The sequence below is a fragment of the Pyrgilauda ruficollis genome, unplaced genomic scaffold (genome assembly GCF_017590135.1).
Source record: "Pyrgilauda ruficollis isolate IOZ18807 unplaced genomic scaffold, ASM1759013v1 scaffold4, whole genome shotgun sequence".
NCBI lineage: Eukaryota > Metazoa > Chordata > Aves > Passeriformes > Passeridae > Pyrgilauda > Pyrgilauda ruficollis.
The window spans coordinates 13932415-13954360 of NW_024525489.1; the positions used below are offsets into that span (position 1 = coordinate 13932415).

The following is a 21946-nucleotide window of genomic DNA, read 5'->3' on the forward strand; positions in this document are numbered from 1 at the left end:
TTTCTGCATGAACCCTTTCAGAAACAAAAGAACTCCATGAATCTTCTGTGAGCATCTTCAAGCGGAAGCTGGCCTCTGTGATTTAGTTAGTATTGACTGCTTTGTCTTTCTGTGAATAGCAATGAGTAATATTGGTGTTGAAGAACACAATTTGTTCAAGAAGGTCTTGAGATCCATTTTGTATTTGATTTTTCTCTGAGGTAAAGACATAAGGCTACCATGTCTAACTTGCATAGGCTGTCATTGACCAAATAAAACACAGTTATGTATGAAATCTTAGTGAGTATGACCCATATGAGTATCTACCTGCTGTATGCTTGCAGAAGAGTAGGATGTGTATGAAGTATTTGTATATGAATCTATGATAAACTAGGTTCCTTGTAACATGTAAAAGTACAGATTGTTCATCTTATTTCTTGTCTCTCTCTGTGTCCACAAGCTGAGCTCGTCTTGCTTTCATTGTGTCTCCCTTGTGAGCTTTGTGTAAATGTATGTGTGAAACAGAGAGTGCTTCATGCTGGAAGTGGTTGTTTGCTTTTTCTCTCTCTCAGAAGATGGGTTCTAAGCTGGATGGCAGGAAGGAAAGGATTTGTTCTCTTTATCATCTGCTTTCCTAGTCATGGAGTTAGAACACTGTGAACACTATACAGCAAGGTGCAGATTTATGAAGGGGTATGAAAGAGGTGGAGAATGCTCCTACATTACCTTGTCATACAGTAATTATGCAGTTCCTTTTCCCCCATGATGTCAGGACTGCATTTACCCTGGTAGAGCTGTTTGTGTATTTTAGTGTTTCTTAACTAGTGCCCATTCTTTGTATATGTTTTCACTGGGTAAAACAAGAATTCCTCAGCTTACCTGTGATATGTCTCTAACACACAAAATTTCCTTCCATCATCTTCTTTTTTTTTAGTTCAGGAACAAAGATGAGAGATTAGTTACTGTCTTGGTGTTTACTTGACCTTGAGGACTCAAAGGTAACGTGAAAAGGCTTCTTACAGAATAGCTCAGTGTGCACTCTGTTTAGTTTGCTTCTTGCCTCGTGCATTTATGCAATGGTCTGTGTTGTGGCTGATCTCCTGAAGCTTTCAGACCTCTTACATGGCTTCATTTGTTTATTATAGGAATAGGAGTTTACAGTAATGCTGTTTATACTAAAGTTGGGTGAACCATTGCAGCCAGAAGAAAAACCATCATGATGAACCTTTGCCCTGAACTCAAAGCAAACTCTCTTGTGATTTTTAAAGTTCTGTTTCAGTTTTCAGTGTCACTATGCTTTGTTCTGTCAGGACTGGAAATGAGTGCCAAAATATAAATGGTATTTTCAGTGTCAACCTCAGATTTCACAAGCAAATCTGCTCCTGTGCCAGGGAGTGTGGAGTTTCTTAGCCATCACAGGTTTTGCTAGAGACCTAAATAACCTTTTTCAGCTTCTGCTGCTCTGTGCAGCTGACTCAAAGCATTTATCCAGCGAGGCTTGCCCATCACCTTTGTATGGGATGAGATATTGGTTATTAAACTAATAAGCATTCCTGGGGGAATGTGTGCAGATGATGGTTTGCAGATGAAGTACTGAAACAGCAAGTGTTGTGTATCTGCTCTTTGAGCAAGGCTGTAGGGATTGTTCAGCTTTGGCCTCTTCCCTGCTAGATATGTTGTAAGGCTGTCAGCCACTTCTGTGAAATTATAGTAGAGCTGCCTAGTGCAGAATAAGGAAGTAAACTCTCTAGGCTCTATCAATTTTGTTTTGAGAACAAACTGTGACTAATGTCCTTCTGGAAGATGAGTTTATCCAAATTTATTTGCTGTCCCATAGACTTTTCTGTTTCATATCCCAGATTTGGATCCAGTATTGAACTATCCATCTAGTAGATTATGATAGATTAGTAGGGCTAGTCTTCGGAGTAATCAGTTCAGGTTGTGCCTGTTTCTTGTTTCTGCTCCTGAGGAGGAGCAGTCTGCCTTCTTCTCTCCCTCCCTCTCTCTCTGTGTTTATTGTTGTATCACAGAACGATCTGATGTTTGTTTTAACACTGAGATGAAGCTGAATTCACTGCTGTCCAGCACTCTTTAAAGTTGGTGTGCTACTTGAATATTTATATCATGCTGACATTTGCTTACGTTAGAGAAAGCTTTATTTCCTTGGAATATTTATCATAATATCCAGAAATTTCCATGTTCCAACTGCTGCTGGATCTGAATGTTGTATATAATTACCTGGGTCCAAGCCCAGTTGCTTTGGGGAAGTTAACTTTCAAAGAACAGCAACCATCTCTGTGGCACTTGCTAGCTGAAGGAAGAGCTGGCAAGGATTTTTGCTGCACTGACGTGGAGCAGCCTGAAGAGAAGACTCATACCTCACTTCAGCTATATAGGCAGCTTTGTCTAGCTCATCATGGGGAAAATAGAGAATCATTTCCTGGCACACCTGGCATCATGGAGTGGATGCCTGTATCTGATGTGATCTGTTGACCTAGTTATGGTCTGGGATGGAAAATGTGATTTGACATACTTTGCATCCTGTTTTTTCCCCCTGATTTCCACTGGTCCCTCTCCCAAAGGTTAATGGGGAAGGGTTGGGGCAGAATCCAGTTCCTGCCTTCCTGACACACTTTGATGCTCTGACCCCCTTTGTGTGTGGAATAGAAATGACCAGCTTGAGGCTTGATCAGACCTCAGCCTCCTGTTGTTTCCCATCAGCTTATATGACTCTCCTGGGCTTCTGTGGCTGGAACTGCTCTTTTGCTGCTGTGCATAAGGAGGCACTGTGATTTATGAATCAATTAATCACTGCATGCTGAGGAGCTGTTCACGGTAGTTAAACAGTGAAAATAAAATGCTTGAGTCTATAATAAAGACGGATCATAATGAATATGACCCTCTACCAATGAATTCTCTCCCTCCCTATGTTATACCCCCTATCCACTTTCCCAGCACAGCCAAACTATCAAGACATGAAATTTGTCTATCTCAATGCATGGGGTTCATCAAATTACTTAATTACTTGATAAGAGTGCTGTCTATTTGTGTTTTTTCCCCTCACACAGACATGCACTCTGATTTTGCTGCTAAAGCTGTTAAAGCCACAAAGATGAAGAGAAAAAGATTGATACTCTTGATTTTAAAACTGTTTGACTACTCATAAAAAAAAATAAATTCACCAGTAAGTCTCTAAAAGTTAGGGAGGGGCAGCTGAAGTCTGTCCTGCCCGATCTGTAAAACCACAAAAGTGTGGTGTGAAAATTCCAAGAAATATTTCCATAAAATAACTGTCACTTTTTGCTCTGTGCAATGCACACATCATTGCTGTTTCTAAAACTGTGCGATACTGTAAGAACCAGGCCAGTTTGGTGACAAGCCTGCTTGTTTGGCTTCACAATTTGCACTTCAGTGATGGCAGTCAGATCAGGGTGCATGTTGCCCTGTGGGCAAGCACCACTGATGTTCAAATATCTACCCATGAGGTAAGGCTATGACACTAGAGGCTTTAAACCTGATTATGTGGTTTTGCATCAGAACTATGCTTTCAGACAAGAAAATAATTCTTTACAGATCATTGACTCTATACATGTTGTATTTTTTAAAGAAAAGTTTTACTTCTGTGTTATCAGCAGATACACAAAATAGTGCTAGAACTTTCATTAACAAAAAGTAGTTTGTTTTCGTTTGTTTTTTTCTTTCTTTTTGGCTGGAAAGTATATTCTTGGTAAGTGACTTGATCAGCTGTCCATCTGTTTTGAATTCTGAAAAGGATTTTTGAGAGAGTAGTGGTACTTTTTTTTTTTGCTGTCTTTGAAGTGTTAAATTTTTGTTGCAGAGTATTTCCTGGGTTTTCTGAATACCAAAAGCTGAGGTTGATGAGTAGATGGATTTGTGAACCTTGCAACAAGTCCACCGGCTATAGTGGAATTGCTCTTAATCTTACCTATGTAACTAAGAGCAGATTTCATTCAAGCCAGAAATTAGGTGCAGTGGTGTGAAGCAGGTTAATTCCTTTTCTCTGCCATGCATTGAAGCATGCACTGGATTTATAATATTTGCCACTTATCAGTAAAAGAATTTTTCCTTTCCAACACAATCTAGTTTCTCAGTTTTGTTCAGCTCTGCTGCTGGCATATGTTGACTATATCTAATGGCCTTTGTTTGCATTCTAAGCTTATCTCATAAATTTGCTTTTGAAATGCAGTTATAATGTTTCACTGTGGAGACTGTGGTTAAACATTTCTCTCCTGTCCCCCCCTTACCCTTCTCTGTTTGATTTTTAGGACCCAGGTTTCTCTTCGGTGATTCATGAGAAGCTCCAAGTTCCCAATACCATTCGTAAGGCGTGGAATGAGAAGGACAACAGATGTGATGTTTGTGCCACACACCTGAACCAGCTGAAGCAAGAGGCCATTCAGATGGTGCTGACCTTGGAGCAAGCTGCCAACTCAGAACATTATGATGCCTCACCAGGCTCTCCCCCACCTCTCTCCAACGTCCCCACGTTGGTGAGTCCCCGGCACATGGGCAGCCTGCAGCCCAGGGACTGGGCCTACGTGCCTGCTCCTTATGCTCCATCTAATTATACAGGCTTTGTTGCCAACAAACACAGTGGAAAGCCCAACAGTCTAGGAATTGGAAATGGGGTGGAGAAAAAAAATGGCTCTCCTGGACACCAAGCCAAGGTCAGCTTTCAAATGGCCACCAGCCCCAGCAATGGCAATGTTCTCAACTCTGTGGCTATCCAGGCCCACCAGTACCTCGATGGCACCTGGTCTTTGTCAAGAACGAATGGAGTCACTCTCTACCCCTACCAAGTAAGTATTCTTAAGTAACAGAACATACTTTTTTCCTTCCCACTGAAGCTGGCAGGGGCATACTAATGCTGTTTGCTCCTGTGGGGCAGAAGTTGAGCCGCCTGTGTAAGTGAGCACTAGAACAAGGAGTGCTGTAAATCACTGTCTCCCCCATAAGGGATTGAGTTGGGGGAGACACAGATCAAAAGCAGTATTAATGAGAATACCTTCTATGAATTCAGCTGTTACTGATAGCAGAACCGAGCTGTTGTTTTTAATGGCAGAGACCTAATCATACAGTATTTTCAATTATTTGCTCACACAGTCCTCACTCACTTTCACTCAAAATACTCAGAAGGGCAGCTGGGAGCCAGCCACACTTGGTTACTCCCAAGAGGAAAGTGACACTAGTGCACCAGTGATTTCTGAGCTGGTATTCAGGAAGGATCCAGATGATCTTTTATCCATCCTCTGTGTGTGTGATCATTTGGGAGCACATAGCAGGCACTAACTCCTTTGACACGTTTTAAGTTGCCTACATTCTTGATGCAGCGGGTTCAATGGGTCCAGTAATCTCCAGATCCTAGCAGTTCTGGGAGATTTTCATGTCCTTTTCAGCATGTTATTTTCCTTCTCTTTGGTCTATTGTTTTCTAGTACACCACACCTGTAAGTACCTGTAGAACCCATCCACGTCAGAGGGCACAGAAGAAGTTTTTTTGTGTGACAGGAGGTGGGCTTTCTGACATACTTAACTGCAGCTGGTGGGATTTTAAGAGTACCCAAGCACTTGCAGATTGTGACATACGCCTGTTCTTCACATGTTCTCACAAATGTCCCAGTTAGCTTCCTTAGGCATGTAAATAACTTTGGAAGTCGATCTTTCTACTAAATTATGAACATATTGCAAGATAGATCCCTAAATTAATATTTAACTTTTATTAGTATGACTAACTGATATTATAGCCAGAAAAAAAGTGATGTTATTCATAAGCATTAAGATATTGTCATGCACCAAAGGAAACTGGGTAAAACCAGAAATGAAGTACAATTATTTTATCTGGAAAATATGTGACTTTGTGCTTTTGTGGATTTATGCTCTACTGAACCTGAATCATTTTTGGGTAGGTCAGTATGTGATCATAGTTTTGATCTAAGAAAAAAAATGTCATCTATGCTTCAGCTAGGAAAAAAAAAACTAAACAAAGAATGCACCTTAACAAATCTGAATAACTGTTATTTGTATTAGGAAAATTAGTTCCATTTTACTGCATTCACAATCTTTTAGGTTCATGTTCTGTGAAAATGTGGGTTTTGTTTACTTTTTATAATGATTGAATTTCCTTGATTATTATTTTTTTTCTTAAAAATATTCACTAAGACAAGTCTAATATTCAGAATTGTCCAGACTGATTCTGTAGTTTGTGTCCAGTTAAACTCTTCCCTACCCTTGATTTTCAATAACCTTGAAATAGAAAAGATTGCATGCTCGCAAGACACCTCTCAGCCAAAAAAAACCCTAAGCCAACACAAAACCAACCAAAAGGCCCAACAGCAAAACAAACAAACAAAAAAAAATCCCAGATGAGCCTAGCAATGCTGCTCTGTATTAGAATATGTTGATTGTAAGTTTCATTTTTTCCTTTAGGATTCTACTCTCAAATGTTAAAATTCTCACTGTACTCAAGTTGCCACATATAATTCTCCAGCTGAGAAAAAATAATGATAGCTTTTTTCCTTAAGCACACTAAAAGGATTTTAGTGTTTGTTTACATAGTATCTGTGTTAGAGTGGGAATTAGTCGAGTAAGAAGAAAAACTTTGAAAACTAATTTGTTTGTAATTTCAAATGTTGGTAAGATGCAAGCTTTTCTTTTTTTCTGCTTTTGTGTGCAGAAACCAATCTTGCTACACATTTTCAAAACATATTAGATTTCTGTCCCGCATAAAAACATTTTTGTTATGCACTTAGAGTACCAAAACTCTGCTGGGGAAGAGCACGAGGAAGATGAATCTGTTATCTGATCTTAATTGGATCCCTTCTTGATTTGGAGGTGAATTAAAAAAAAAGTGGTGCTAGCCTACTTACTTGTGAATGTCTATATATTAATTAAGCTTTCTTGCCTTCCCTTAAGAATAGTGATTAGAAAAACTTCATTGTGCATTAGCTAAGAGGAGAAGAAAATAATTTCTTGGGATAAAAAGTCTTGCACTTCACACAGAGAAGAGCAGTACCCTTCCACATCATAATCTTGTTAAATAGATGTCCAGGGAGAAGTCAGTCTCATGGCTCTAGACTTAATGGCACCTGTGGTAGACATCTCCCATTGTAAATCAGCTTTTGTTAGACAGTCTAGATAACTTGAAAGAAATGGTTGAGTACCTTGAAAACTGATTGTGATGTCTTCCTTAAAGTATCATGAAAAAAAGAGAAAACATTCGTTTGAAAGTGACATTCTGCGGCTCAGAATTGACTCACTGCAATTTTAAGCACCAAAGATATTCCTGCAGCTGGAAATTGCACGAAGTTACTCCTTTATTAGCGTCTTCCCTACCAGACTGCCTAAAATTAGAACCTTGTTATGGGCAGTTAATTACTATTTTTGTTTCAGTTCCAGTAGAAAAACAATAAAAATAAATGAATATAAAAGGGAGTGTTGTGATATTGTAAAGTTCAACTGCTCCAGTAGTTTAGGACAAGTCTTAAATGCCACTATTCAATTAATTTTGTAGAAAGAGCACTTTCCAATGAGGAGTAAGTAAAACATATCGGAATTTATACATTACCAGCTTTAGTAATGTACTATATTATTATTGCCTATATAATATATATTCATATTAATATTGTTAAAAATCTAAAAAAATGGAACTGTACTAGATTTAACTGGCAATGCATGTCAGATCTAAAAAGTTTAAAAGTTTTCTAGTAATTTCATGGATGCATTATCGGAACTAGTGAATGGGGTCTCCTAAGAACATCAGAGGAATAGCTGCTAAGAATTTTTTAGGCAAAACTGATCCTACCTGGAGAGGGGGAGATGGTGCAGATGACCCCATCAGTCCCCACTGTGCCTGTTTTATATGATTCCATATTTAGGCACTCCTTGAAACAGAAACAAAAATCTGGTTCTAAAGATATGTGATGTCCCCTAGGCCTGACTCAAAGGGGGCTGAATCAAATTTTGTTGGTAGGTCCTTTTACAAAACAGGGAATCAGAGGCAGAGAAATGGAATTGGTTGGTCTTAAATGAAGAGTGTGACCCATTACAACACTTCTATGGAAACAGTAATGCTGAAATGCTCAAGGTAAAACTGACTTTTCTGTTTAATACATGTAGAAAAATACCAGTCAAAATTGGGTAGAATTTGATTCAGTCTGAAAATAGTTCTCTTTCTGTGCTGGTCAGCAGGTAGCATTTATATGCCTCGTGGATCAGACTGTTTTGACACTTGTAAAGAGTTCTGTGCATCTCCCTATCTTTCAAAGGGATTTCAGTCCTTCCCTGCTCAGAGAAAACTCCTTTAAATAATTGAGCTTTTACCTGAGAAGGGCTGTGCAGCTGTGTGCAGCTCTGGTGTGAATTACAGGATACCACAGTCTTCAGTACACTTTTGTTACTTACCAATGATTACTGAGCCATTCCAAAGAGAAAAAAAGCCCTCTGGGCCTGGGGTGCTAATGTAGGAAAGAAAAGTCCAAATTCCTTGATGAAATTATTGCTTCTTGTCATTTTCATAGAGAATGCAATATTAAATTTAATGCACAACACTTTTATTAATTTATTATCACAAGCTGGTAAAGTAGCTAAAACAAAAACACCACATTAAGGAATAAGCTTTTAGTCCTTAGGAGTTCAGACTGGTTCAGGGTTTACTTTCAAAGGGAAAGGAGTTGATGATAGTCAATGATAATAGCTAGATTAAACTGGTTGCACTTTTTTCTAGAGTCAAAGCCCTCCAGTTTTTACTAAAATGTTAAATTACCTGCTTGGCTCTCATGTTGGTTGCCTTTAAACCAACAACATGGTGTTAACTTCATCATGGTGGTAGCCCCAAAGCATAAAATAGTAGGCATTTCCTTGGTCTTCTGGTTACCGTCCTGGATCTGCACGAAAATCTTTCATGTCTTGAAGTAGATAATTTCAAAGGCAAAGAAAAGGAAATTTAGAACAGTGTGTTTGGTAGATTTGAGTGACAGGAAGGCCAGAATGAGCCCAAGAACTGGAGAAAGTCAACAGTTCCAGGAACAATTTAGGCCATAAAAGGGAATGATGGGTAACAGAAAATGTGGAGGCTGATGTGGGTGAGCACCTCCTGCTCCTGACCTTGAAGCTGTGAAATTTGCCTTTTGTAAGCAACAAAACAGTGCATGTAAGGATTTGAGTAGGGGCATTGTGAACAGAACATATTCACAGAAAAAGTGTTCATTTCTCCCCTGCACTTAAAAAGACTCTTTTGACCAAAAGTTTGGAAAATTAGATCTGAAACTACTGATCATTGGCCACAGGCATAATGATCTCAAGCCTTTTCAGAATTGTAAAAGGCTTTTTTTGTGTACAATTGATGAAAGCCTATAATATGTGCTTTCTCTTACCTCTTCATGTATAACATGTGTTTAGAAGAACAGTTCTCTGAGAATGTACCAGCTTGTTGTGGAGCATTGCTGTGATGAATGATTTGTTTGGAGTTTACTTAGGTCATGGCTGTCATATAACACATCAATTCATTCAGGTCCAGGCTTTTAAAAAGAAACTGGTAATGATTGGATTTGGGTGCAAGATGGAGAACCAATCTCTTTGTGGGAGGTATTGCCATCCAGGATTTTGATGCCATGTTTTTTCCAAGTCTTTGCTGTATAATTTATTTCTCTTCCGTTTGCTGCTGTTTCTATTGCTTAGTGTTCAGCAGAATAAAGATAAAATGTTAATGATTGCTACATTGGTGCCAGGCTTCTAAGGCATATAATGCAAGGTACAGAAATCAAGTTACTTGCTCCATTTGCAGACCACCAGGTGTCTTCCGTAATTATTCCATGCTTCCTAGAGCCAGACCTATTTTACCAAAGCATCTTAGCAACAAGAAAAAGAGATTTTTATACTGACCTTTCTAGTATTGTGTTCTCCCGCAACCACTCACAATTCCCTGCGATACCAAATGTTGGAGGTATTTTGCCTTTGTGCAGTTAGGCTTTGGTCCAGAATTTCTTGGATGGCTTATATTTCAAAAGCAGTTCAGTCACTGTATGTATGAGATCCATGTTTGACTATGATGGCTCCCTGAATGTAGTAAAAACCTTTTTGTTCCTATAACTGTGAGCTCCTGAATGATGATGCTGAGCAGATGTGTGCAAATTCGTGCACTGATTTTTTTTTTTCATTCTGTCACCTGGACTCTTAACAAAGTGGCTCCATAATCAGACTATACACTGAAAGTGCAAGAGTTTTATTTACAAAGATTGTTTGACTGGGCCAAGAAACAGATTGTCAAACAAATTCGTTGGCACTGAAATTATATCCTTGCTTGATTATCTCTGTTGCCCTCTTCCCCCATGCATTAGTTGTTATCTCTGAAGTAGTTTTCCTCTGGCTAAAAGCCTTTTAAAACCAAGTCACTAATAATTAGATATGACCCCACTAAAGTCAGCGTATGTCATCAGCTGACATTTTGCCATGATTGTTTGATCATCCAGTTTGTATATTACAGGAGTTGGATATTTGTATTTCATTCCTCCTGTCTACCTCTTCAACTAACAGCCCAGTCGTGTACTGCTTTTCTAATATCATCGAGGGGGAAACTAGAGTCTGTGTGAACTGTAGATGAGGTTTATTTTTTTGTGTTATTCTGATATGATTTGATCTCTTATGGCATCTTTATGCATGGCTTAACTACCTTAGAATTCTTACTTTCTCCCTTCATGATACTGGGGTGACCAAGGGAAAAAAGAGGTAAAGGGTATCCCATGGACTGAAAAGAGCTAAATAGGCTTATCCCGTGAATATGAAAACCCCGTGACTCAATTGTGATGTGAGGAAGAAATCTGGACTTTTATAGGAGTGAGTTAATCCTGCAAATTAGCAAAAGCCAGAAGATCACAATTAGTGAGGATTTGTAGTCTTGGTTTCCTTCCCTGCTTGTAGCTTAAGGATTTTGTCCATGTGAGACTAGTTTCATTTCTTAAATAATAGCTGTGCTGATTGCTTGCATTAATTGAAAAAAATAGAAACTGAGAGGAGGTGTTTCAGCAGTGAGAAAACTGATGTAGAGAGGGGATAGAGAAGGGGGAAGGCAAACTGATACTTTGAGGCAAAATTGTCCTTTTATTTCCCATGATATAAACAAGATGGGAGAAAAATGGTCAGCTCCTGCTCTATTTCATAGTTTGAGAACATAGAGAGCTAGTACAGCCAATCTGGAAGTAAAGGGGAATACACTTTTTATGCAATGTACAGTTTTTCTGGAAATTATTAGAAAAAGTATTGAGGCCAAAAGCTTAGGAAAATTCATAAAAGGATGGTGTGTGTATGTGGACAATAAAAAAGTCCCTTCTTTATGATATGAGGATAAAAAAAGTGGGATATAGAATAAGGTATTTGGTATTTTATAATCTGTGGAGATGGTTTCTTTAACTACATACAATGTAGGTAAGGACTAGAATTTCTGAAACTGCCACCGAATCTTGCTGGCACAGGTATAGCTGGGTTCCCTGGGAGGAGGATACTCAGGGCTTAGATGAACTCTGTGTCCCTCTGTTCTGGAAGTGGGTGAGAGGTGCGTGTTGTGGAGGGATGCCTGTGATAAACAGATCAGAGTTTTCTTTGGTTGAATCATTCATCTGAGAAATGTTTTGGTCTTTACTTTTGCATAAAAATTCAGTCATGTGGGTGATACTCCTGTATTTTGCTAATTCTTCAGCATTTGTTGCAAAGAGAGAGGAAAAAGAAATGCACTAAACCAAAGGCAACTGGCTCTAATTGAGATCAGAAGGAGGAGATGACAAAGGAATTGGAAAACAATTTTTAGGAGCTTCCATTTAAATTCCTAAGGGATATTACTCAAAAAGGACACAGATCAATGTACTGCCTCATTGACTAAGACATTTGCTTCTCACATTGCTTTACACAAATGGGACATATAATTAAAATTAGATTTAGAAACACCATATTTTTGTGCCTTTTGTAGAATTCTGTTCTTTGACTTCTTCTTAGAAAAGTATTTGCAACTTTAAATATGAAGAAGTATCTTACTGTGCAAAAAATAAACTCACAAAACCTTTTGCTCTGATACTATGCTGTGCTTATGGGAACTAAGGAATGTGTGGCTAGAGACTCGTGTAACTCTGAAATGTGGTTCCACAGAGCTATCGTGGAAAACCATTGTTTTCTTTTCTTTTCTCTGAAGTGCTTCTGAAATGGCATCAGAGAGGGAGCATCAACTTCTCTGTTGGGCCAATTCTCTTTAATTCAGTAGATTTGAGTTAAAGTGGTTGGTTCTCCACTTATATTCCAGGGCACTGAGCACTTGAGAGATGGGTGTTGTCAGAGAGAATACATTTGGGACCAGACCCTCTTCTGTCTCACTCCAGGATAATGGCTTTGCAGCTGACATGGCCACGTTGGTGTAATATAGATAAGACTGAGCAACATCAGCCCTGTAAGATCTGATCAGCCAGAGTGTGACAACAGCTGTGGTGATGGGAGCAAATACGGCATCTGGCACTCAGAGGGGCCTCCACTTCCCTTTTGGGTTGGTGAATGGAACTTTTTTTCTCCATACTCTTCTTGTGTCACCCTGCTCTGAAGGGTCTGTTGGAACTGCTCTTGACAAATGAAAGCAGAAACCTGATTGTCCAGCTTCTTTTGAACTTTGAATGTGTCAAGATGTGTTTTATGAAGAAAAAGAAAGAATTGCATCTGTACAAGGGTGAGGAAAAGCCCCTCTCAGCTAATGAAAACATCTTTTAAGTTTGAAAACTGCTCTGAGAAGAAATGAAATTGCACTTTACCTTTCACTTCCACATAACCTCTTAAGCAAAATTCAGAGCTGCTCCAAAGGTTACAGGAATGGTCATGACCTTTCATCTTCCAAGAGGTTGGGTGGTACTTGTTGTGGCTAATGTTGCTAGCAAACCTCAACAGAAGGATCTGTAGCTCCCCCTTGTATGAGAGCACTGAAGTTCCCATCACATCTGTCATCACATCTGAGGGCTTGAGTTCTATACACCAGGAAAGTCTCAGGTCTGACTGGTAGATGTGAGTGTCAAGTGACTGTGGTACACCCAGTGCAAGGTCACACTTGTGTGCATTGGTGGGGGAGTGAAGTGTTTCTATTGTGAGAGCTCTTTTAATCAAATACATACATCTGTCAAGCTTTACTTCAAATTGATACTTTTTTAACTTGGGAAAGTGTCATGTATAAGTGTATATTAAATAGCTGCCTAAATTTATGTAAGGGCTAGTGGGAAGGGCAGAAAAAGAATTAAAAGTTGGAGCTCTGCAACTCCACTCCAAATCACTTCTGCTTCCCTGAATTTGCTGTGGCTGCATGCTCAGTGTCACTGGCTAATTATAAAACACCTGTAATGTGAATCCTGCCAGTTCTTTACACCAAGGCTATTAATAAAAGCAGAGTTTAGGCCTGGTTTTGTAAAAAAACCCCACTTTTTAAAAGCATATAGTGATATACTCTTTCCTGTAAAAGATAGATGACAGATATGGTTTATTATTGCTTTCCTTCCTGACAGGTTTCAGGCTGCTGGAGCTAGGCAATGTAGCTGGATTTAAACACGAATCACAAGCACAGTCATCTCTTTGTTTTATTCTTGTATATTTCTCGGTTATTGCAGTGCCACGTAGAAAATGGAAAATTAATTCAAGTGCTATTAAAGACATTATACAGAGTGCATCACAAGAAAATGTAATGAGATACTATCAGTGCCTAATTGATAAGTCTCTCTGATCCCTGAAGACATTGTGTGAAGTTTGTTGCCAGTGTGCAGGAGGAAGAAAAGGATGTGACATGATTTGTAATCATGCAATACTGATACATCATGGTTGTGATCAGAGATAGGACTGACAGGGAAAATGCACTCCGAAAGCTTTGTCTGCGTTTGGACCAGTTTCTACGAAAGTAATTTTGAAGAGTCTTGTAATGCTAGGTAGCTTTAACTGAGGCTTAGTTTGCACACTTGTTGAGATTTCTAATACTTTTGCTTTGAAGTAATGCAAACCAAAAATAATATTGTTTGTAGTGTCCAGTAAATAATATAACAAGATACTATTCAAGTGACTTAAAAGAACAAATTACAAGAGCATCAGAGGGTGTCCTAAAGCTTATCTTTTTTATTTTACTTTTAGATGTAAATGCTGAATGAGGGATCAAGTTGTTTTCATGCAGCTAAGTGCTTTGGAGGGAAAAATCTAGTTCTCATATTACTGGCTTTTCATTTTTTTCCATCCTTAGTCACTTGTCACAAGGGTCTTTGCCTCTGTAATCCTAAATGCCAGGATATGCCATTTGCAGCCAGGATTTAGTAGCGATGCTTGTGATCTCCTGACTGTTGTCTTGCACTTCAGAACCTTTGTAAAGATCCTTTTAAACATTGCCACAGCCAAACTTATCAAGATTTATTCTTATTTATGTAAATGAAAAAAAGTAGATGAAATGCAGATACCTGACCTGCTTTAGTTCAAGATTTCTGGAAAGGGGCTTGAGATAGGGGTGTTATGTATGTGCTGATTATGAGATTTTCCCAGTCTCAGCGATGTGGATTTCTCTGCTTCCTTGTCCATTCACTGCTCAATCACCTTAATCATATATTAGGAATATTTGCTACTTCTCCCTGCCATCTCAATGCTTTGTCTCTGAAGCAGGGACAGTTGGCACCGGTGCAACGGGCCATTACTTCTGTGGCCTCTAGGCATTTTATGATTCAGTGAATATGAATAATAAAGCACCTTTTTCCTCCTCTGTTCTCCGGGGAAGGTGATTTCAAGTGTGGCAGTGGAGGATTATTATGACTTGGTTTCCTTTTGAGCACGAGAGAGTGGGAGGGCATCTATAAGTTATAAATGCATAACAGAAATACTGGAAAACAACTGTTTTACTCCTCAGTGTCCTCTTCTATCTGCTGGAAAGTTTTATGTGATTCATGATAAAAAAATTCTTTGATAATGCTATTGCTGCTAGTATTCTTTTGCCCAGTTTGAATACATTGAGTATAAATGCCTCTTCATTATTTCTTGAAGAATCTTTAGATGTTACCAGAGAAAGCCAAAGGACCTATCAGTAGCCACAACTCTACTACAGCAAGAGTAGCAAGAGTTTGTGTTTAGGCCATTAGAGAATTTGCTCCCAAGACTTTTAAAATGTTGCATGGACATGGACTGGGGAAAAATGAACTTTTACTGGGAAACATATAATGTAAACCCAGTGGAATTGGTAACTATAATATTTTGCAGACTTTAAAGTCCATATCTCTAAAAATGAAAAATAAAATACTTGGAGGGAGGAAACAAATTTTATTGTGCTGTGCTATATGTGTTTAGAAGTGGATGTACAGAAGGGTTGAAAGGATATGCCTTAGGTGGCTGCTATGCAGCCTGTGAAGAGATGAGAGAATAACCTTTTCTCCTGTTACACTCAGGACAAAAAGGGCCATCTTGTCATTGCCTGTGTTGAGGTTAGTTTTTTCTGTGCCTGCCTGAAAGAATCAATATCAGAGTGGATTATGAAACAGAAATCATAAGGGCTCAGAACAATTTGAAAAAACATTGGTAACAGGAGGGACTGACTAAAAATATCTTGCTGGTTGATTGTTTTTTTTTATCTTCAAATACAGCTTGAGCTGGAATTTTTATCAACTGCGCAGAGTTCATACACTCTGCCTTTTGCAACAAGCTGCTACTGTGCTTTCTGAGAAGAAAAGAAACTTGCAAATAAGGACTTTGCTTTAGTGGGATTCACTTGAAAGCATACCCTTGGGAAAGAAAAAGACTGTAGAAGTTCTAAACTGACCTCTGAAGTTTTTAGGTTTTAGCATCTTTGAAACATATTTTTTCAAAAAAATCCTGAGCCCAGGATATATCTTTCTTGTTTACTGTGCCTTGATTTCTGCCTTTATAAAAGTAATTCCAGGAAATATTAAAATCCTTTCATTCTCCTACAGTACTCTGTTTTTTTTTCCTAGGGAACCTTACAGTAATGCTTTTCTGCTGGAAAATGGAAAAAAAATTAGTTTGAAAAAGTAGTAATTTTTTTGTTGGGAGTTTTATAATCATCTATTCATGGTGGATAAGACTGAACCCTTTGTGAATGAACCCCGTTGTTCACCGGGGACACTGCAGTAAACATCAGCAAGCATTAGTTCCAGAAGGCTTGGTTATCCTGCATATGTGGTCCTGCTTTACATTTTGGAGCTGGTTCATGCCCATCTTGTATTCCGTTTGTCCTAGGGTAAATGTCTGTGCAGGATGCCTTATGAAGGGTCTATAGTAAACCTGGTGAAGAGACAGTGGCACTTTTTACTTCATTTAAACAGATTACAGCACTATACTTGCACTGTGGTCAGTGATCCTTCTTTGACATGTTACTATGGAGCAGAAAATCAGTCCATGATGCTCTATTAAAAAAAGTAATTAAAATAGAATAAAGACTTCCTTTCAAAAATTAATTTAAAAGTAATTTCTGAAAATTTTACACTGAAAGCCCACTAAATAAAATGGAGGGGAAACATTCAAAACAGTTCATGTGCAAAGAAAAGTTCTCAGTGCAATAAGCCAAAATTAAAACTGAAGATGACAATGAGACATTTATTACAGTTCAGAATAGTTTACTAGAGTTCAGGCATCATTTCAGATGGTGTGCTAGTTTGGTTTTATTCTATTTGAATTTCATTAAATACATTTAATTATATCTATTGTAAATCTGTTTTATCCCCAAGGGGCCAGTTAGTATAATCCTTCTGTTTGCTTACAAAAATATCAACTAATTGTTCCTGCACTAATTTTAATCACTGTTTATTTTTAAGCAATAATGAAGTGTATTTTGTCGGTTTAGTTTTTTGTGCAAAGTCCTTGGGGCAATGAATTTTTGTTGTTGTTTGTGTCCTATGTAGAAGAAAGTTTGTATTCGTTGTCAGAGTGTTTAAAAAAAAGATAAAAAGAAGAAAAACAAGTACAACAGTGCCATTTGATGTTAGTTTAGGCTGACTTTAAAGAGAAAGAAATGAATGTAGTTGTAAGACTTGATAGTATACTTTCAGACAATAATAAAAATGAGCAAATTCTACTAGGAAAAATTAGGAAATAATAAGCCTACAAGAATGCAAAAAATTAAATAATGACAAGAGTCTTAGACAATTTACAAAGCACAAATCTACCTGAGATTAATGTAGTTCAAAGACAGGAAATCATTCATGACAAAAGTTGGAAGAGCATGCTGTGGATAGGTACTGTGAACAAGTTTTGCTGTGAAAGTGTACACACAGTGCAGCTATGAGTAAAGAGTAAAGTATCACTAATATTTACTGTGTGTGCTACATCCCAGAGTTAAATGCATTGGATAGCAAGATGCATAAGACCTTGCATATGATTGTGTTGTATTTGTTTTTTACAGCACCTTTCCTAGCCAGCAAATCATGCACAGTCATTAAAGCTGTGTGGTGATCTGAGTTCTGTTGTAGTGGAAAATAATTCCTGATGGATCAGGTTGTTATTTCTCCACTCAGAATTGCCATGATGGGTTATACTGATGGAATTTGAAAGAATATAATCGCTTGAGGAATGATTGTTGTTTGTTAGTGTGCATAGTGCTGAATGAATATTCAGTTGTTCTCTCCTGCATTTTCAGAAACAGCTGCAGAGCACACCCAGAGTAAAGCCTATGCCTCTTTCTAAATTATTTTTCAGAATGGTGCAGTTTTGAGAATATGCATGTCTGTAGTCTATATCTTCCAAATTGATCACTGATTTTTTCAAATCCCATCTGAGAATAGTAAAGGAGTTATGTCTCAGCATTTTCTAAAATAGAGTAATTTGAAATCAGTGATGAGAGCCCAATATTGTTCTTCATCTGACCTTATTCAGATGTTCATTGGAGATGGGGATTTGTATTAATTATTCAGTCTGCACGTGAATGTGCACAAAATTAAAGCTGAGACTGGACAGTTAGCATGTTTAAAGTTCTTAGTGTACAAAGGCCCTAAGGGGACACATGGGAATGTCATCTTTGTACTGTAAAGCTGTCATAGTGAAGACAGATTATGATGATTCCTGCAAGCCAAAATGCAAATTGCATATACTGGGGACAGATCATTGTGTGCACTTGAATTAAATGCTAGGTCAGCTTTGGATAATGTAGTATTGAGTTAGAGCCTGGAAAACTGTGCTTAGGTTGGATCCCTTCAAGGTTTGCAAATCTAAGCTGAAACAAACAATTCGAATGGAAAACATGACAGAAGTTGCAGCAAATGAGAAGAGGCAAAAACATGATTAGCTTGGAAAATAAGAGTAGTCTAGGAGCATATGTAAAAAGCTGAGGCTGTTCAGTGCTGTGCGTGAAAGATCCATTCCATTCCAAGTAGAGTGCTGTACCAAGTGTGCGTCCTGATGGCCACAAGTAGTTCCATTTGTGCCACTGAAAGGGAACCAGAGCAGAGAGAGGCTCACTTACTAATGATTTACAGAATGCACCAACTAAATTTAATCTGATTTTGTCCAGTTGAGGATGTGCTTCTCCTCTTTTTTTCTTTCATTAGCTGAGAGGGCAATAAATCTAGAGCAAACAGAACTGAGCACCTTGTCAGCCTATGGAATTCACCCCAGGAAGTGGCCTCCAAGTCAAATGCTTACAGTTGGGTGATTTTTATGATTGCTAATAACAGCTGTAGCTATGCAAACTAAGGTAATAGGGCAACCAAATGTATGGCTTAAGGCACTCACCTTCAGAGCAGAAAGCAACTGTTTCTGTCCAGGTCCTGGTCTCATTTGAAGGCTCTTCTGGAACCTTTTGAATTCTTTTCATGTATTCCTGTTAAAAGTTATAATTGTTGCTGTAATAAAATACTTTTAAAATGTTAGCAAGATTTTTTTTTTTATTTTTTATTTTTTTTTTTTTATTATTAACATGAAAGATAACTTTTAAAATGTTAGCAAGATTTTTTTATTTTTTTTATTATTAACATGAAAGATGTGTTCACGTATTGTGACAGATTAGAAAGACCAACCTTGTTAAATTTATAGAGGTCACTCCTGCTGATGCGTAACTTCTGCAGCACAGTCAGGGTTTTTTTTCTTTAGCAAAAAAAGTTAAAGACTCCTCTGGAAATGAGACACTCATGGCTGTTCCCGTGAGCACTGGTAACTTGATATCAGCTGTTGCCCCATCTTCACATTGGTACAATGAAGGAAGGAGCATCTTCAAGGGACTATTCATAGTAGGGAGACAGAAAAGGGCAATTTGGATTGTTGTGGTATCTGCCAGCACTAATATAATTAAACCTGTGTCAGCAGTTTATAAAAAAGCTGATAGTCATGACTTATTTCCAGTGGGGAAGCCACTGGAATGGCACTAGTTTCCAAATAGAAACTTTCTAGAACCCTGGGGGTCAAACCCATACACCTTTCCATGAGCAGGTTGGTAAGAGACCTGCCAGGTGTGTACTGATCTTGGCCCCCAAAAAAGGAGGGGCTAAGGTCTTGCTCACCATGAGGTGATTGTGTGTGTGGACTGAATTTGCATTATGCCACATTCTTATGCAGTAATCATTGCAGGAATCTCTAAGCCTGTCAGATGATTTTTCCATACTGTAAATGAAGTAGTTCTCTCTCCTTGTATTTTCATGGTAGAATTGAACCATATGCCTTTGCTTAAATAAAGAGTAATGATTCCACCTCTGTGTGGATAAACTAATTGTGTGTGTTTTTATCCCTTATCCTCTTGCTAGCTACAGAAAGAGGTTCCTTTCTGGGTCAATAATGCCATTTAAGTTAAGCCCACATGCTGTCACACTCTGGTAGCTTCTAGAACTGTTCTTGTCAGTGACAAGTGAAAGGTCAGTGTCTCACGGATTGTTGTTTGTGATAAGGAAACAGCTACAGTAAGATTTGAACTTATGATGTCTTGACACTGCTGGCAGTTGGTAACTGATCAGAGAAATGAAAGCTTGTTTTCATAACAGATGCATTACTCCTGCACACAGTGCTGTGCCTCAGCTTCAGAAATGCAGCCACTTCATTTAACTACTGCCCCACATGTACAGACAGGAGTCAGACATACTCCTCTTTCGATTGCTGCACCAGTTATTTTAGCACAATTAGCCTGGCTGCTGAGGACTCAAAAGGTAGCTGATGGAACAAAGGATTACAGTGAGACTGCTGAATCTGGATGTATGAAAGCAACTTTCACTGAGTTACACAAAAGAAAGGCATTTTCTCCTGTAAAATGTTGCTAATCTGATAGAGAATAAGTCACAGTGCAAAAAGATCCAATTAATTTCCAGCTACACAGCTTTACAATGCAGTAAGATATACAGGTAACTAAGAGAATTAACAACTTCATAAAAGTAGATTTAAAAAAAACTTCTGAAAGCTATAAGAATCCTCAGCTTTCCAACAGATTGATATGTTATTGCTGTCTTCTTGACGAGAAAGGAAGCAGTTTTATTGTGTTGCTGCACAGTGCCTTTTTTTGAATTGCTAAAATGCTTAGAGACACAAAATTGAGAACAGAACCTCTCTTTGCTAGCTGATGTTCCTATTTTTCATTTGCAGAGTCGGTATGGGAATATGCCAACTGGGAAACCTTACGTTGCTGCTCTGTCAGCAGATGCTTGGCTGGTGGAACTTTGTGAATGAGAGGTGTACATGGGCCTGGCTGATGGTGCTTTACTCGAAAGGGATGGCTCACAGCCCTACAGGAGTCTGCCTTTGGCAAGTCTGCTTCGCTGAGGGCCCTGTGGGGCAAGGAGGGCCTGAATATTTATACCCCAGGATGGCTATCCAGCCTGTAGCTTCCTTGGAGAGGAGTAGGAAAGGCTGGCATAATCCTGAAGGGACATGAGAAAACTTTGAGGGTATTGAAAAAGGTAGTTCTGATAGCTGTTGTGGTTCTGTAACAAGGTAGAGGCCTTACCTTTCAGAAAATAGTTTGGTAATTAAGAAGCAACTAATAAATAAAATTTGCATGCTGTGTCACTCTGACTAAAGGAGTACTGCAGACTTGACTCTACTTCTGTACAGGGATTGAGTTCACTTGAGGTAGACATCCTGTCCTGAATTCAAGGTGTGTTACCTTGTCATAAAAGGAGGTCTGGTTTGACAAGCGGGACATTCCCTCACAGAGCCATGCTGGCTGTGACCAGTGACTGTGTTGTCCTCCAGCTGTTTTGCAATAACTCCTAGTATGATCTTCCTCATGATTTTACCAGGCACTGAAGTGAGACTGATGAGCTTGTAGTCACCAGGGTCATTCCTTTATCCTTCCTGAAAACTGGGACAGTGTTTGCAAGCTTTCAGTCAATCAGGATCTCTCTGGATTTCCAAGACTGTTCAGTAATCGTTGTGAGACTTCTCACAATGACATCAGCCATCCACTTGAATAGTACTCTTGGATAAACCCCACCAGGCCTCTTAGAGGGATCCAACTGGAAAAGAATCCCTGTTTTGTAAGGCAGAACTCTTAAGTGTAAAAATTTAAGGAAAATGCCTTATGGAAAAGGCATCCACCATTATTTGGATGCCTGATCAGCCTCTAAGTAGCTGATGTTGAGACATTCAGCAATTCATGGCAAAATGTTTCCATTTGATGAGCTCTTGAGTGTGACATGAAACTAAATATAACATAGCAGCTTTGATGGGAAGATGTGCCCATGCCTGCAAAAATTTGGATTTCATCTGTGCTGAAGAGTGCACTGGATCTGTGTTAATAATAATAGTGATAATGATAATAGTCATCATCATCATTATTATCTGTTTTATAGAGGGACATGGGAGGTGGCTGCAATAGTCAAAAGTTATCTTTCTTTTGGACAGCAGGAAGCTGGATATTGCAATTAAACTCTACACACTACACGGTAACTCATTTCTTTTTAAATAAAAGTAGTTTATGCTAAATCATGACTCTGATTAAATACAAAGCAGAATCAGCATTCTTGCCATGCCAGTGATTCTCCCTT

General features: G+C 38.6%; 1 protein-coding gene across 1 annotated transcript in view; it reads left to right on the top strand.

The window, feature by feature from the left end:
• The window catches only part of KIF26B (kinesin family member 26B), a 270861-nt gene that overhangs the window by 81855 nt on the left and 167060 nt on the right, over positions 1 to 21946 (top strand). The window contains exon 3 of the mRNA XM_041477047.1: positions 4266 to 4799. Coding sequence (XP_041332981.1) covers positions 4266 to 4799 — 534 coding nt within the window. The remainder of the gene's footprint in view (positions 1 to 4265; positions 4800 to 21946) is intronic.